We start from the raw sequence: 18645 nt of genomic DNA on the forward strand, positions 1-18645 counted from the left end.
CATGCTCTCAGACTAAATGGAATAAAACTGGAAATCAGCAACAGAAAGACAGCTGGAAAATCTCCAAGTAGTGGGAGATTAAGCAACATACTTCTAAAAACATAATCTGTCCCTGGATAGGAGATTCTTAGGAAAAGCCATCCTTTATGTGACAGTCCTCTCAATGGAAATAAGAATATGATGCTCAGCTTCTGATTCCAGAATGTGTGACCTATCCCATCTTATGGCAGGAAAACTTGTGACCTACTTAGGAACATTCAAGGCATCTTCTATCAGTTTAAGATGTAGAGAGAAAGGCAAGCCACAAATGTTCTTCGTGTGGTTTCTAGAATCCACACCTATATAAAAGATTATGCCTTAAATCACTGGATTTAACACCTCCAAAATACACATTTGAGTCCCTGGTCCATCAATGACTAGCCACTTCACTCTCTGAGCCTCAATGTCATCACTTGTAAAATGAGGATATTATTAGCACTTTGTTCATTGTGCTGCTGTAAAGATAAAATGAGCTTAGCTTATGCATCTAAACTACAGTGCCAGGAACATAGCAAGTATCCTATAAATGATACCTAATACTAGAACCTACATACTATATTCCTTGAGTCTAGCCCTATACTAAATACATCATGGAGAAGGGAGCCAAGGGGAAGTAGCATTCTAAGCCCTGTTCTCAGAGGACACAATATCTGTATGGAGGATGAAAATATTCCACATAAGATAATCAGCAAATAGCCAGGGACAGAGAATGTCTGGGTGTGAAAGGCATGGATCAGAGTAGGCAATCAAGGAAGGGCTGCCCAGAGAAAGAGCAACTGAAGTAACTGTGAAGATATAAATAAAGAGCAAAGTTGTGGAGATGAAATGGAATCTAGGTTATCTGGGGGCTGGTGAGAAGACCAGCCTGGAAGAAACAGATGGTAAGGTAGAAGAACAGATTAGAGAGAACTGCAACCAAAGCATGCAAAATCATTGACGTGTTAGTCATCAGTCATGTCTGACGTTTTGCAACCACTGTAGCCCACCAGGCCCCTCTATCCATTTAATTCTCCAGGCAAGAATAATGGAATGGATAGTCATTCCCTTCTCCAGGGGATCCAACACTCTTAAACTTTAGGGCAGCCCTGGAATCATTGAATCTTGGGTCACGGGGTTCAGAAACCATAGGAACATGAATCCTAGTGCTCTGAAAGCACAGAGCTTGAACCTTCTAGACCACCACAGTCCAGTAGAACTTTTTTGATGATGGAAATGTTCTAAAAGTATGTACTTTTAGATGTACTAATTTACTGTCCAATACAGTAGCTGCTGTCCACATGTGGTTATTGAACTCTTGAAATGTGGCTACTGCAAGTGAAGAAACAGAATTTTGACTTTTTCTTCAATTTTAATTAATGTACAGTTCGTTAGTTAAATATACTCCAAAGGTAAACAGTAGTTAAATGCTGACAAATATCAGTCTAGTCAAAGCTATGGTTTTTCCAGTAGTCATGTGTGGATGTGAGAGTTGGACCATAAAGAAGGCTGGGCACAGAAGAATTGATACTTTTGAACTGTGGTGTTGGAGAAGACTCTTGAGAGTCCCTTGGACTGCAAAGAAATCAAACCAGTCAATCCTAAAGGAAATTAACCCTGAATATTCACGGTAAAACTGGTGTTGAAGCTCCAATACTTTGGCCACCTGATGTGAAGAGCCAACTCATTGGAAAAGACCCTGATGCTGGGAGAGATTGAGAGCAGAAGGAGAAGGGAATGACAGAGGACGAGATGGTTGGATGGCATCACTGACTCAATGGACATGATTTGAGCAATCTCAGGGAGATGGTGATGGACAGGGAAGCCTGGCATGCTGCAGTCCATGGGGTCACAAAGAGTCAGATGTTACTGAGTGACTGAACAGCAACAACGTATGTTTACATTTAAATAACTACATGTGGCTAGCAGTTACCATTGGACAGTGCAGTTCTAGGCTTTGCGCCATTAGAGCCTATAGAGCATTTTGACTTAGGTCTTAGGACTTCTAGATTTACAGAGTGCTAGAATCAGAAAGGAGAAGGCAATGGCACCCCACTCCAGTACTCTTGCCTGGAAAATCCCATGGATGGAGGAGCCTGGTAGGCTGCAGTCCATGGGGTCGCAAAGAGTCAGACACGACTGAACGACTTCGCTTTCACTTTTCACTTTCATGCGTTGGAGAAGGAAATGGCAACCCACTCCAGTGTTCTTGCCTGAAGAATCCCAGGGAGGGGGAGCCTGGTGGGCTGCTGTCTCTGGGGTCTCACAGAGTCAGACACGACTGAAGCGACTTAACAGCAGCAGCAGCAGAATCAGAAAATGTTAAAACCCTACAACACTTAGACTTCAATACTTTGTATAGAAAGTGCCTTTCAGTCTTGAGCAAGACCTCAGGTCTTGGTCCATCTCCTTTACTTCATCTATATCCTACAGACTAAAAAGGCAATGAATGTTATCCTTGGTAACCTGTGGGCCAGTGACTACTTCAACATCATCTCCTTTTCTTACACAGTTAAGTGTCTGGAAAGCTGGAGGCTCCATCCAGGCCACCGTCCAGTATGTCCACAGCACTAAGGACTACCTGGGCCATATGGAAGATGCTGGTTGTAAGTGTTAGACCTACCTACTCAAATTGGCAGACTCTGGTGACATTGGAAATTCTCCCATCATTCACCCATCGACTTTACCTCTCATAATGTCTGAAATATCACTTTTAAATTTTACACAAATATCTTCCTTCATCCTTTTGTGCTTCTTTGCCTAACAGAGCACAGCTTATTCTCCATGTATTTTAGGGCACATTCCTCTTTGGGGCTGAGTTTCCTCCTCCTTAAAGCATATACTCAATTTGCTAAAACTTTCGTTTTGTATTTTATCAATAATCTAGATATTTATTTCTAAGTATTTTGAGTAAGTTTCTGCCCTGATTTTGGCTTTTGATCAATCCTCTCTCAAACAGTTACTGAAGAATCCCCCTCCTACCACCTCCTGACCACGCAGCCCCTTCTTCCCCTGTAACATAGAGGTGGGGATGCTATCCTTGAGGAGCTGCCACTCTGACTAAAGAATGAGACATCCCCCCAGGAAACAGGCAAAGCAATCTGAGACAGGAAGTGATAAAAGCCAAGGACATGTGGGACCCACAGTCAGATCTCAGGGAGTTTGTGTGGGAGTGGGGAATTGGGAAGGATAAGCAGCGGAAACAGTCTGAGCAAAGATAAGGAGATGTGACTGAGCCTGGGAAGTTAACGAGGTGCTCAGTGTGTCTGGAATGGGGGTAGAAATTACTAGAAAAGGTAGTCTCACAGTCTGCTCTCGAATTAGAGACTGACATCAACATGGCTCTGCTGGCAGCTGCTGCAGTGCTAAAGCATAGCAACCAGGAGCTTGGGAGGAGCCCCATTGTGGGGGAGGATCCCTCTCATCTTCTTCCTGACAGATGGGAGCCCACAGCTGGAGTGACAACTTCCAGTGTGATCCTCTCTAACATCCGTCAGGCACTGGGCAACAAAGTGGCCCTTTTCAGCTTGGCCTTTGGGAATGATGCTGACTTCCCACTGCTGTGTTGTTTGTCCCTAGAGAACTGAGGAGCAGCCTGGCACATATATGAAGATACCAGTGCAGCCCCTACAGCCAGAGGCCTCTATGAAGAGATTTCCATGTCTCTGCTGGCAGATGTGCATCTGGACTACCTGGGTGGCTTGACTGGGGCCTCTCCTTGGGCCCTTTTCCCCAACTACTTTGGTGGTTCAGGGCCTGTAGTGGCAGGCCAAGTGCAGCCAGGCAAGAAGGAACTACACATCCACCTGAAAGCCCATGGGCCCAAGGGTCAGCTTCTATGGCCTGCCACAGCGAAGTGGCCACCAACAGCAGCCAAAAGGTCTTTGGTTTCCCAGAAGAGCCAGCCCCCCAATGTAGCCCACTTCATACACTGCCTTTGGGCCTACATCACCATTAGAGAGCTACTGGAGGCATGCTTCCACGCTTGTGATGCCAGCACTCACCACATGCTGGCTGCCAAAGTCCTCAGTCTGTCCCTTTAACAAAATTTTGTCACACCTCTGACTTTACTGGTCGTGGCACAGCCCAAAGAAGCCAGTGAGAAAGCCAGGAAACAGACTTCTACCACAGATGGACCAGGCACCATCATGCCCTTAGTCATGGCCTAGGGGCAGGCACAACCCAACCAACCTAGTGCCCTTTGTTTCTCCCAAATAAAGGCTTGTGAAATCAAAGTTCTACTTATCCTCAACTACTCTTGTCTCTACAAAGAAGATACCCAGTTCCAAAGAATTAAGGCCACTGAGTCGGAGCCCTAGTACCCCATACACCATTGCATACCCAAAGCCCCAAATTCCAGGATAACAGGATTCTGGAACCTTGGCTCAGCCAAAATTTAGGACAAAACCTGCTGTCCTTGTGCTCTCAAATTTTGGTGCCCTATTGCTCCTGAAGTCCAGCACACCATTACATCAGAACCTTGGTACTGTATTAGCCATGAATTCAAGACACAAGTCCCACCTCTGAATTCTAGCATTCTAGCCCCTCCCCAAAGTGGCCCTATGAAACATGCTACTCTGCTGCATTCCAAACCTGGTGCTCCATTACAAACTAAATGAGATGCCTCATCACTCCCACAACCTGGGGTTACTTATACCACAATCAAAAAGCTTGTCGCAGCCCAGGCCTGAATTCTCCACACATCAGATCCTCATATACCCACCACACACCACAGCAAGGGTTCTTGCTCCTAAGACCCCAAACAACATGCCATATCCTAAACCTGGGATCCTCTTACCTAAGACCCCTAAAATTCCATCACCTCTTAAACCTAGTGCCCCCACCTCACCAACCTTCCCTAGGTTTAGCACTTTCCAATCTAGGACACCAACTCCTAATAAACACAAAATCCCATTACCTTCCAGGCCTGCCAAGCTCAGGCCCCCACCTCCAGAGGCTTTGCATACTCCCAAGCACAGTCTCAAGTCCCACAAGTCCCAGCACTACCATGACCATTTCTGCCCTTGGAGAATTCCTCACTACTCCCTTTCACCCCACCCTGCCCTCTCTGCTGCCCCTTGGAAGGCTCTGGCATCAGCATGACCTGTTGCCAGAGCCCCAAAGCACCACCTATGTCTATGAACAAGAGGTCAAGCCACAAGGGAATAGAGAATAGAGAGCACTAAGAACCAGAAGCCCGTGCAGATTTTTATGATTTAAGCCACTTGCTTGCTTGCTTTGAGACTTTAAATGAGATACTTAACTTCTCTGGGCTTCAGCACATAGGCACAGAATTAGAGGCCCTGGGAGTGAAGAGATGTTAAGACTGGGAAATGCACAGAAACAAACTGGTCAAGCTGTGGCTTTGACATTTGCTTTGTTGGACAAGAGAATTGCTTATGCTTCACAAGCAGAGAAGGGATGTGGCGTTATAAATGGGAGCATCCCTGGGCAAGGTAGGTCTGATTCGTTGTTTTGTGCTCCATAAACACCCCTGCTTAATGAGAGGAATATAAAAAATGAGGAAGATGATGACAGTTGTCTTTAAATTTTCCAAAGGCTGTGAAATAATGTTTACATTTTTTTTATTTTTAATGGAAGGATAATTGCTTTACAGAATTTTGTTGTTTTCTGTCAAATCTCAACATGAATCAGCCATAGGTGTACATATGTCCCCTCACTCTTGAACCTCCCTCCCATCTCCCTCCCCATCCCACCCCTCTAGGTTGATACAGAGCCCCTGTTTGAGTTCCCTGAGATATACAGCAAATTCCCATTGGCTATCTATTTTACATATGGTAATGTAAGTTTCCATATTACTCTCTCCATACATCTCCCTCTCCCCACCTCTCCCCATGTTCATAAGTCTGTTCTCTATGTCTGTTTCTCCATTGCTGCCCTGCAGATAAATTCTTCAGTACCATCTTTCTAGATTCCATATATATGCATTAGTATATGATATTTATCTTTCTCTTTCTGACTTACTTCACTCTGTATAATAGGCTCTAGGTTCATCCACCTCATTAGAACTGACTCAAATGCATTCCTTTTTATGGCTAAGTAATATTCCATTGTGTATATGTACCACAACTTCTTTATCCATTCATCTGTCAATGGACATCTAGGTTGCTTCCATGTTCTAGCTATTGTAAATAGTGCTGCAATGAACATTGGGGTACAAGTGTCTTTTTCAATTTTGGTTTCCTCAGGGTATATGCCTAGGAGTGGGATTGCTGATTCATATGGTGGTTTTATTTCTAGTTTTTTACATTTTTTAGCTCTTCCTATGTACAAGTACTGATCTACATACTGTACTTGTAGTCTTCATTTAATCCTCACCAAAAACCTCTTATTATCTGGATTTTACTCATGGGGAAACTGAAGCACAGAGAAGTGACACTACTTCACACCACTAGTAAGAGATTTGAACCTACACACTTTGGTCCCATGATGAATGTGATTCATTACTTCATTATTCACCTTTCTGAGAGGAGTGACATTTCCTGGGTGATGTTATAGGGCAGGATTAGAACAAGTTGGTGGTGACAATAATTCACAGGGATATAAATTTGGGGATGACATTCTTGACATACCCCTCTCCTTCACCATCGTCCCTCCCAATATCCCATCCATCTTCAATACCTGACACAGTTATCTCTGTTTGTCAAATGCACCCACTTCTCACTACCCCAACTGTCACTATCTTAGGGCAGACTACCATTGTGCTTCACCTAGAAAACTGTTCCAGACTCATCACTGGTTTTCTTTCTTCCTTTTTTGAGATATTCTCTTGGACATTCTTCCCCAGCAAAGGGATCATTTAAAAACATATCACTTCATGTCTCTTCCCTACTTAACTCCCCTCAAGGGTTTCCTATTGCACTTATCATTTCTTATCATACTTTTTAGAATAAAGTTCAAAGTCCTTTTAATGAGCTACTAGTCCCTGCATGACCTGCCCTATATCCCATACCTCTCTGACCTCACCTTCTTCCACTCACCCTCTGAACTCAGGCCACACTGGCCTCCTGTTCCGCCAATAGGCCCTACCCTCTCCCCTGCCTCCACACAGGGACCTCTTTCAAGCTGTTCCCCCTGCTTGAAAATTGCTCTGCTTTGCCCTGCTCCTGCCTACCACCCTCATTTCTTCCATTGTCACTCAAGCTCCAGATCATGCATTAAATCTCAACTCAGATGTCCTTCTTACCTCTTACTACTGCTTCACACTATGTTGAGTACCTGCAACTCTCTCGGTCAATCTATTCTTTTTTTCTTATAGCATTTGTCACAATTGGTAATTATAATTTCATTCATGCCTGCCTTCCCAACTTAAATATGAGCTTCACCACGTCAGAAATCATGACTCACTTTTTCACCACCATGTTCCTGATGCTTAAACAGCACGTGAATGAATAAATAAATGATCAAGTGAATGCATGTCATAAATGTTATGCTGCTGCTGCTGCTGCTAAGTCACTTTAGTCATGTCCGACTCTGTGCGACCCCATAGACGGCAGCCCACCAGGCTCAGAATTTTGAACGTAACTGAGCTTGCACTCATCTCACATGCTAGTAAAGTAATGCTCAAAATTCTCCAAGCCAGGCTTCAGCAATATGTGAACCGTGAACTTCCTGATGTTCAAGCTGGTTTTAGAAAAGGCAGAGGAATGAGAGATCAAATTGCCAACATCCGCTGGATCATCGAAAAAGCAAGAGAGTTCCAGAAAAACATCTATTTCTGCTTTATTGACTATGCCAAAGCCTTTGACTGTGTGGATCACAATAAACTGTGCAAAATTCTGAAAGAGATGGGAATACCAGATCACCTGATATGCCTCTTGAGAAATCTGTATGCAGGTCAGGAAGCAACAGTTAGAACTGGACATGGAACAACAGACTGGTTCCAAATAGGAAAAGGAGTACGTCAAGGCTGTATATTATCACCCTGCTTATTTAACTTATATGCAGAGTACATCAGGAGAAACGCTGGACTGGAAGAAACACAAGCTGGAATCAAGATTGCCGGGAGAAATATCAATAACCTCAGATATGCAGATGACACCACCCTTATGGCAGAAAGTGAAGAGGAACTAAAAAGCCTCTTGATGAAAGTGAAAGTGGAGAGTGAAAAAGTTGGCTTAAAGCTCAACATTCAGAAAACGAAGATCATGGCATCCAGTCCCATCACTTCGTGGGAAATAGATGGGGAAACAGTGTCAGACTTTATTTTGGGGGGCTCCAAAATCACTGCAGATGGTGATTGCAGCCATGAAATTAAAAAACGCTTACTCCTTGGAAGGAAAGTTATGTCCAACATAGATAGCATATTCAAAAGCAGAGACATTACTTTGCCAACAAAGTTCCGTCTAGTCAAGGCTATGGTTTTTCCTGTGGTCATGTATGGATGTGAGAGTTGGACTGTGAAGAAGTCTGAGCGCTGAAGAATTGAAGCCTTTGAACTGTGGTGTTGGAGAAGATGCTTGAGAGTCCCTTGGACTGCAAGGAGATCCCATCATCCATCCTAAAGGAGATCAGTCCTGGGTGTTCATTGGAAGGACTGAAGCTAAAGCTGAAACTCCAGTACTTTGGCCACCTCATGCGAAGAGTTGACTCATTGGAAAAGACTCTGATACTGGGAGGGATTGGGGGCAGGAGGAGAAGGGGACGACGACAGAGGATGAGATGGCTGGATGGCATCACTGACTCGATGGACGTGAGTCTGAGTGAACTCAGGGAGTTCATGATGGACAGGGAGGCATGGCGTGCTGTGGTTCATGGGGTCGCAAAGAGTCGGACACGACTGAGCGACTGAACTGAACTGAACTGAGCTTGAAAAACTAAGATGCCATGGGGAGCATAAGGTCTCAGTCTTGGCAATGTGTAAGGTCGGATTGGGAAGCCAATGAAGACTCTCCTAATCAGAAGGAAGGTATGCCTTTTGCTGGGCTGGAGACCTCTTTGCCCTCAGAGTGTGAAGGATTTCTCCTATTTCTTTTACATTTGGCATGGAATCTTCATTGGGACAGCAATTCTGAAGAGATCTGTGGAGGAGATGGAGGCAGCATGAAATCTCAGGAAAGTTCTGCAGTACTAGCGAAAGGTGAACAAAGAGCTCCGCTGACAAAGACCCCCAAGCTTTCATTTCCACTTATGTTAATAATATATAACAAAGTTCTAGAAATCTACAGGAAGAAAAATGAGGACAATCCAATTGAAAATTGACTTAAAACCAGCACTTCAAAACAGAACAAATGTTCAACTTCTTAAGTCATAATGAAAATGCAAATTAAAATATTAATGGGACTTCCCTGGTGGCACAGTGGATAGGAATCTGCCTAACAATGCAGGAGACACCAGTTCGATCCCCAGTTTGGGAAGATCCCATATGTTGTGGGGCAATTAAGCCCATGTGTCACAACTACTGAGCCCACACTCTAGAGCCCACTTGCTGCAACTACTAAAGCTCACTCACTCTAGAGTCCATGCTCTGCAACAAGAGAAGCCATCACAATGAGAAACCCATGCAGCACAAGTAAGAGTAGCCCCCACAACTAGAGAAAGCCTACACACAGCAAGAAAAAGCCCCAGGTGCTTCAACGAAGACCCAGTGCAGCCAAAAATAAATCAATAAAATTTTAAAATAGCATTTGAGCTGACCTAGAAGAATGATTAGAAATTAGAAATATTACTAGTTAAAAGAACGAGAGCATTCCAAGTAGCAGGAGAAACAGAAACAGTGGGGTCACTAGCAAGATAAGGCAAGGTACCCATAAGAATATTCAGTTCAGTTAGGCTGGAGCATACAGAGAACAGTGGAGAGCTAGGCAGGGACTAGATATCAGAAAAGACTTAAGTACTGAGCTCAGGAATTTGGGGTGACTCAGAGGTCAGGGGGCCACAGAGTTACTAGGAATGTAATAATCAGTCTCCTATCAACACAGTCCTCCTATCTTTTGCAGGCATGTTGCCAAGCATCTTCACTTTCTCATCCTTGAATAAGCCAGCCACTCTTGCTGACTTGAGTATAGGACAGCTTGTGCACTGGGACTGGGGCTGGACTGTCTCTCTGGGGAGATAAACATGGCCTCCAATCTTCCCCTCCTCTCTCTTTCCCTCTCCTCATCTCCCATACCTTCTAAGGCTATAACTACAGAGTTGTGCCTCCTGCCTTGCAATAAATGGGACCCTACTTTGTGATCCACATCCCACACTCAGAAGAGAAGATCTTCTTCACACTGGATAAGCATCCAGGGGAACTGCTACAACTCATAGATGACCCAAAGGCAGGGGAGAGCACCAAAGACTCTATCTCATGTAACTCCACAGCCAAATACACACGTCAACACCTCCAGACATTTGTGGACTAATACAAACACATAACAGTGCACCTCACTAACACACAAGTGCATATTCAGACACATGAAAACACAAATACACTCTAACACCAAGACACTCATAGATACACATACACATACAAGGGCATACAGTAAACTCACAAAAACACACACCCAGGGACATATATTTTGACACTTTCCACACCTACAAATAGTAACATACAAATATGCATCTAGACACATATTGATGCATAATACATGCCCAGATATACGCAATGACACATTTATCAACATACATACACTGATAACCCCAGATTCATCCCAATTCACAAGAATTTAACACACACAGGCACACATACTCTGCTACTCTAGATACATAAAACACACCAATGCACACAAATTCCATGATACACAGACAGATGCATACTCACTAACACCCCAATATACATAATATTTACCAACACACAACCAGACACACATGACATAAACTATTCACCAAGATTTATAACACTAAGATATCCAGCATGAGTCCCAAGTCTATTCAGTCGTGTCCAACTCTTTGCGACCCTATGAACTATAGCCCATCAGGCTCCTCTGTCCATGGAATTCCCAAAGCAAGAATGCTGGAGTGAGTTGCCATTTCCTCCTCCAGGGAATCTTCCCAGGGATCGAACCCCAGTCTATTATGTCTCCTGCATTGGCAGGTAAGTTCTTTACCACTAGTGCCACCTAGGAAGCCCAGAAACACATATCCAGAGACGTATTATAAACATACAACCAAAAAAATATACACTCTACCATGACATTTTTCCCAAATATACAGATGCACTGATATGCCCAGAGATATTCAGATGAATGGAACTAAACACACACATTTACACATTCAGAGGCAAACACACACATGCAAACAGCCCCACTGGGGTAAGCATGCACACATATACATACATGCTCACACACTGCACAGGAAGGAGCAGCTGGATAGGCTATGGTAGAAGCACTATCCTCAGGAGCTAGCATTCTAACCACAAATCTGCACCACTTCATCTGAATTTCAGGTACTGAGACTTCACCCCTCCTGTGCTATGGGTGACCATGTGAATGACCATGTGAAACCCTGTGCTCCTGGTAAGCATTCTTCTCCCCGCAGGGCTGCATGTGAGTAGACAGCTTCTTGGGGCACCATCAAGGCCAGGGCACAAGGACCAGATCTGTACCTACTTCCAGGTAGGTCTGTAGGCCTGTACCAACCCTGTGTTGGCCCTGTAGACCCCTGTATACCCTGGGCCTACACTGTTTCCATTACCCACATTTCCATATCTGTGCAAGGTAAGGGTACCTTGCTTCTGTCCTGGGACCAGCCTGCACTACTGAAAAGGCCTTATCTGGAGCTCCAGTGTGACTGCTGCAGCATGTGAAACCCTCTACATTGGGCCTTACCTTGAATTCCTAGGTCTCCAGCACCACTACCAGAACCCCAACATCCTGCAACTACCACACCTGGGGTTCTATGTGGTCAATGGCTCAAGTCTCAGCCCCTTGGCCCATGGCCTACTGGGTAAGTGTTACTAAGGCTGATAGTGGCCAGGGAGCACCAGTCCCAAGAGAAACTCTGCCACAATGAAAGGTCAGTTAGCCCCCAGCACCTTGACCCTCAAACCACAAAGAAGAATCAGAACCAAGCTCTGCCCTTGGAGAGCTCCTGATCTAGGAAGAAGACAGACCCAGACATGGATAGTGATCCCAGTGAGTATCAGTGCTAGACAGAAAGCAGTCCAAAGAGCTGGAGGAATCCAGGGTGAGGCACCTTGCCCAGCCTTGGAGCTCAAGAAAGATCTCCTGTAGGAGAGAGACCCACACTGAGTATGGAAAGCTGAGCAAATGTGTAGAGGAAAAGAATGGAGATTGGAGGAGATGGAGCTGGAGTAGTCAGACCAGAGTGCCCGCATGAAGAATTTGACTTTTCCTGAAGACAATAGGAGTCATGAAAAGACATAGGCAGGAGAAAGTGAAAGTGAAAGTTGCTCAGTTGTGTTGGACTCTGAGACCCCATGGACTGTTGCCCTTCAGGCTCCTCTGTCCATAGAATTCTCCAGGCAAGAATACTGAAGTGGGTACCCATTCTCTTCTCCAGGTGATCTTCCCGACCCAGGGACTGAGCCTGCATCTCTGCATTGCACACAGATTATTTACTGTCTGAGCCATCAGGAAAGCAGGAGAAAGATACAGTCAGATCTGAGTATTACAAAGATCCCTCTGGATGTAAAGGGGTTTTGCAGGAAGCCAGACTGTAGGTCAGGAAACACTAGCAGAACCTGAGGCCGAGACCCCCACCAAAGAATTTGGGCAGTGTTGGTGGATTGAACAGATATTTTTACTTCCTTTGAACCTCCTCACTTCTCTAATCTAACTTGTCATCTCCTTCAAGCCAGACTGTACCCTATCTGCTGCCATCTCATTCACTTTGGCCCTCTACTTTCATGCTACACTCCTGTCCCATCTGACTCCTCCACAAATCACACAATGCTCAGTCTCTTCCCTCCTCCAGGCCTTTGCTGCCTCTTCTCCCTCCTACTTTTCTTTCAAGGTTCCCTGCTTTAGGATCCTCTCAGAGCTATCAGTGGGACTCAGGACACTGATCTGACTGGTATTCCATCTCTCTCCCTCAGGACAGTTCCAGCATGCAGACATCAAGCTGGTGGCAGGGCTTATGGGGCCAAATCTGAGAAGGCACCAGGGCCCAGATGTGCCTGTGGTCGTAGGCAAGAAGCTGCTGGAGGATTCACCAAGACTGTTGCCCCACTGAGCTTCCTACTGGCTGGTGGAATGCTCTCATGTATGGTGGTTTCTGGGCCAACCCTACATTGCTTATGTCCTGTGATGGTCCCTGAACCCCACAGCCAAGAGACCTGACGACTCAGAGGCCAGGGCACAGGGTTGACCAGGAACAAAGCCCTGAGGACATGAAGACACACAGGGACACACACACTAACACAGGCTCTAAGTGATACATTCACCAGAACACGTACACAAAGATATGCAGATCTATGGAACTAGAGGCTTTGAGACTCCTGCCTCCTCACAGTCCTTACTGTCTCCAGTCTCTACCCTTTTTAATCCATACTCCAGAGCAACCTTAGAAGTGACTTCTTTAAAACAAAAACCTGAAGCACCAATACTCCTCACAACCTTCTCTGGCTCCCATGGCTTATTTAAAGCTCTTACAGTTCCCCTAGGGTTTCCCAAGTGACTCAGTGGTAAAGAATCTGACTGCCAAGGCAGAAGATGCAGAAGATGTGGATTCAGTCCCTGGATCAGGAATATCCTTTAGAAAAGGAAATGGCAGCCCACTCCAGTATTCTTGCTGGGAGAATCCCATGGGCAGAGGAGCCTTGTGGGCTACAGTCCATAGGGTCACAAAGACTCAGACATGACTGAGCGACTATGCATGCACACAAACATGCCCACCAATCAGCCCTTGCATGTGCTTTTCCTTCTATGTGGTATTCCCTTCCTTGGCTTCATTCAGGTAAATGTTACACATTCTTCAAGTCTTAGTTGTCACTTCCTCTAGGAAGCCTTCCCTGACCCCTCCCATAGATTGAGTTTGGTCCCCTGTGTTCCCACAGCCCACCCCCATTCCATTCAAATTCACCTTTCATACTATGTACTTACTTGTACATACTGTGTGCATACTATTTACTTGTCTGGATCCCTTACTTAGACTGTGAGCTACTTGAGAGCAAGGACCTTTTCTAAACCATCTATGTATCCCCAGTTCTTAGCACTTAGTAGGTGCTTAGTAAATATTTGCTGAATAAAGAAATGAATGAACAAAAAAGGATCCCATGACACAGCAGTAGGCACACACGTATACTACTCACAACCAAAGTCACAAGATCATACACAGAAACAGCAATGAGGACACAGATATGAATGGGTAGAGATAGAGACATATGGAAATACAAGGATTTCAAAATAAAGAGAATAGACATAGGGGCATGTAGACGTACAAAGATGGGGGCAGGAAGCCAGTGTGACAGCATCAGGTACATAAACCCAGAGATACAGATGCTCTCTGGCTGAGCTTCTATATCCCCGTTTTGAGGTGCTGTCTCTGTCACAAAGATAATGGCAGAGAGACAAAAATGGGTCACCCAGAAACAGGCACACAGTGACTAATATGAAGACACTGAGACATAACAACATACAAAATGAAAAGATAGAGATTCAGACACAGGGACACAGAGGTAACCAGGGAGACATTGGTCAAGATCCTAGTCTTGGTCTTGACGTTGACCAAGACCACAGTCTTAGTCTTGTTTTTGGCCAAGATCACACCAAGGACAGAAAGGTAGAAACACATAGACATGATGGCATGCAGACATGGGATGCGGGATGAGAAGAGAACACAGAGACACAAGACCCGAAACCTATAAGGACATAGAAACAGATTCAATGTTACACAGATACAGACTTGGTGATAAAGACCCAAAGACACACACACATGCAGAGGAACACACTAAGAATGAGACAGAAGCATAATTTATATAATTAGAGATCCAACGACAAAGACATGGGAATGCAGACATCTCAACCATGACAAACCATTGAAGAGATAAGTTTCAGATCAGGTAACAGACATAAGGACAGGCAAGATAAGCACAGGAATAATGGGGATATTGTGACACAGTGACAGGGATACAGGAATTCAGAATGAGAAATCTTAGAACAAGTAGACATGGGGATGTGAACCCACAAACACAGTCATATAGAATAGACATAGGGACAGAAACACAGACACATTTCTGGAAGGATCAACATAGGAATAAAGAAACCTAGACATAGAGAAACAAACACACAGAACATAAGCAAATGGGTAAAAACACTGAATAAAGATACACCTGGAGATGCCCAGAAATAGAGACACACAAAAAAGGAACCAAGGCCGCAAATGAGGAAATAGGGACAGTGAGCCAGACCCAGGGACACAGAGATAGTGGGTAAAAAATAAAAAGACATGGATCCAGACACTAGACACAAATAGAGAGACAGTGACACAGACATGGTGAGTCAGATCAAAACAGAAACAGGGACAGAGAAAGACAAAAAGAGGAACCAATACAAAGAAACACCCTAACAAACAGACCCACAGAAATAAGAACACAGTCATGAGAATCTAGATAAAAAGATCTATGGACTAGGAAAGAATGGTATTGAGGCACAGAACAATTTAAGACACAGCCATAGCAATATCAAGAAACTAATAAAGAAACATTGGCAAAAGTTGCAGAAAATAAATGGAGAAGTAGGGTAAATGCTAAATCACAGACATGGAGAGCCAAGCCCCAGAGATGCACAGACTCAGGGATTCACCAACAAAGGGCACGTGGAAGGAGGCATATGCAGATTCATGAGTACAGACACTAGAACACAGAGGCTCAGAGAGAGACACCCAGAACAGAAATACAGAGATTCCAGGACACACTTACAGTGCATCATGAAAGTTCAGGGATATGCAAAACTTGGGGATGCAGAAAGATAGAAACACACAGATACTGGAACACACAGAGGCTCATGAATGCCCTGACACAGTGATGCACAAACACTAGATCCTAGATCACATGCAAAGACTCAGGGACATGCAGATTCAAGGAGGAGCAAAGACACAAGGACACAATAAAGACTCAGGAAAATGCAAAGATCCAGAAACATGTAAAGATTCAGGAACACAAAAATTCAATGATGAACAGAAAAGGGAATGCACCAACACTCAAACAGAAAGGCTCATTGGATGCCCAGACACTAATATGCAGAGATCCATGGGCACACAGAGACAGGGAGATACAGACCACTAGAGCACAAGATATGCAAAGACTCAAGTACATTGAAGGATAAGGATACACAAATACTAACATACAGAGATCAAGGACACACAGAAACAACAGATAGAAGCAGGAGAATACAGTCAGAGGCTCCGAGAAACCCAGAGAGGTGAGCATACAGACACTGAAATAAAAAGACCAATAGAGTGTGTAAGACAGGTGCATAAAGAACAGGAAACAGAAATTCACAGAATTATAGGGAACCAAGGATATGCAGATAGTGAACTACAATATGCAAAGGAAACCACAGACACCAGAACACAGAGACATTGAAACACAGAAACCTTGAGAAACTAAAATATGTAGACACTGAACCACAGCCAAACACTTGCTCATACATATATTAAGAGGCACATAGCCATTGGGAAATATAGCCAACCAATAAAACACAGAGAGACACTGGAATATACTAATGCAACACACAGATACTAGAACAGTCATCAGAACACACTGGGATGCTGGCACACAGAAACAATGGGACCAGACACTGCCACACAGGTACTGGTATACACAGACACTGGGATATACAAACAGAAGGATACATAGAACCTGGGACACGCACACACACTGGGACATAGCACCAGTGGGACACAAGGAAACTGAGGCATAGAGACCGAAATGTGAAAAAAATGAAACTCAGGATCATACAGAGACTAGAATACACAAAAATAGAATATAGATATTGAAGCACAGAAACATAAGGACATTTAAAAACACTAAGACATACAGACACTTTACCTCACAAACAGTGGAACAAGCAAACACTGGAATATACATACACTGAGGTACACTGACATCAGAACACACAGAAATTGGGACACATCCTGGGACATGCAGTTATTGAGGCACATACAGACATGGAACCGTCATAGAACCACCACACAACTGGATCAAACAGATGTTGTGACACACAGACACTGGGCTACAGGTACTGAAGTATACAAACACTGAAATTAAGAGACATGCACAACATGCAAACAGTCACTGGGGTTCACAAACCATGGGACATATAAAAAATCTGTGCATCTCTGTGTCAGGGCATTTGTGAGCCTCTGTGTGTTCCAGTATCTGTGTTTTCCTATCTTTGTGCACAGATATTGGAACATACACAAACATAAAGACACACAGATACTAGAACATACAGTCATTAGGACATAAACAAATATTGGGACACCCAGCCATTAGAGTACAGAGAGGCTGTGATCTATAGCTACTGGGAATTATATATACACTGTGACACACAGTCATTTTTTTAAATATAAATGTATTTATTTTAATTGGAGGTTAATTTCTTTATAATATTGTATTGGTTTTGCCATACATCAACATGTATATATACACTGTGACACACAGTCATTTTGACACACAAACTGTTGCACAGTCAGAAGTAGACAGAAATAGGGACTTATAGATTAAAATACATAGACACTGGGATACATAAACATTTAGACACAGCTACTTGGGTGTATAGACAATGGGACACAGCCCCTGACACACATAGACACTTGGATATACAGAAACACTGGGAGATACAGTCACTAGGGACACTAGTGAAATGCGAAGGACCTAGACACTGGGAAACAAGGTACATAAACACTGAGAAAAAAAAAATCACTGGGACATACAGACACTGAGACACACAAACACTGATACATAGAGATGTGTGGTACACAATGGAATACATAAACATCAGGGTCCTCCCAAACTAGGACATACAGACAGCAGAAAACATACAGACACTGGCATACACAGTAGCAAACACTTAAGCCTACAGATACTGGAACACACAAACACTAGGACATACAGTGTGATATAGTCATGAGGCACACAAACACTGAGACTCAGACAGACTACCACATGCTAACAAAGGGACACAGTCACTGAAATATGTAGACACTGGGATACACAGACTCAAACACACAGAAACTGGGATACAGTCACTAAGCACACAAAACACTGAAATACATAGACACACTGCAACATGCTTACTCTGGAACACACAATCACTTTAGAACAAAGTGGGACAAATACTGGGACAAACAAACACTGACACAGATAATAGAACATACAGTAAATTGGGACTTGCACAGACACTAGGATACATACACACTGGAACTTATAGACATGGGGATATACTGACACTGGGACAGACACTCTTTTCACAGATACTGAGATACACAGACACTAGTACAAAAACACTAGGGCACATAGAGTGGGATAGACACTGTGATTAAGGCACAGAGAAACACTGAAACTGAGCTATACAACCAACATGCTGGCACAGAGACACTGGGGCACATGGATGCTAATGCACTAATTTACAGAGATAAAGAGAAACTGGTATACATAGACATCATGGTACACAGATACAGACAGAACTTAAGACACATAGAAACTTTGGTATATAGTGACTT

General features: G+C 44.0%; 1 protein-coding gene across 1 annotated transcript in view; it reads left to right on the forward strand.

The window, feature by feature from the left end:
- Nucleotides 1–13227, forward strand: part of ITIH6 (inter-alpha-trypsin inhibitor heavy chain family member 6) — a 33869-nt gene extending 20642 nt beyond the window's left edge. Inside the window, 18 exon segments of the mRNA XM_044936473.1 lie at nucleotides 2449–2529; nucleotides 2531–2621; nucleotides 3340–3852; nucleotides 3855–3922; nucleotides 3924–4167; nucleotides 4170–4202; nucleotides 4205–4519; nucleotides 4522–4655; nucleotides 4657–4982; nucleotides 4984–5164; nucleotides 5405–5471; nucleotides 8984–9115; nucleotides 9975–10017; nucleotides 10196–10308; nucleotides 11497–11577; nucleotides 11616–11743; nucleotides 11745–11904; nucleotides 13016–13227. Coding sequence (XP_044792408.1) covers nucleotides 2449–2529; nucleotides 2531–2621; nucleotides 3340–3852; nucleotides 3855–3922; nucleotides 3924–4167; nucleotides 4170–4202; nucleotides 4205–4519; nucleotides 4522–4655; nucleotides 4657–4982; nucleotides 4984–5164; nucleotides 5405–5471; nucleotides 8984–9115; nucleotides 9975–10017; nucleotides 10196–10308; nucleotides 11497–11577; nucleotides 11616–11743; nucleotides 11745–11904; nucleotides 13016–13227 — 2922 coding nt within the window.
- Nucleotides 13228–18645: the final 5418 nt, after the last annotated feature.

The sequence above is a fragment of the Bubalus bubalis genome, chromosome X (assembly GCF_019923935.1).
Source record: "Bubalus bubalis isolate 160015118507 breed Murrah chromosome X, NDDB_SH_1, whole genome shotgun sequence".
NCBI lineage: Eukaryota > Metazoa > Chordata > Mammalia > Artiodactyla > Bovidae > Bubalus > Bubalus bubalis.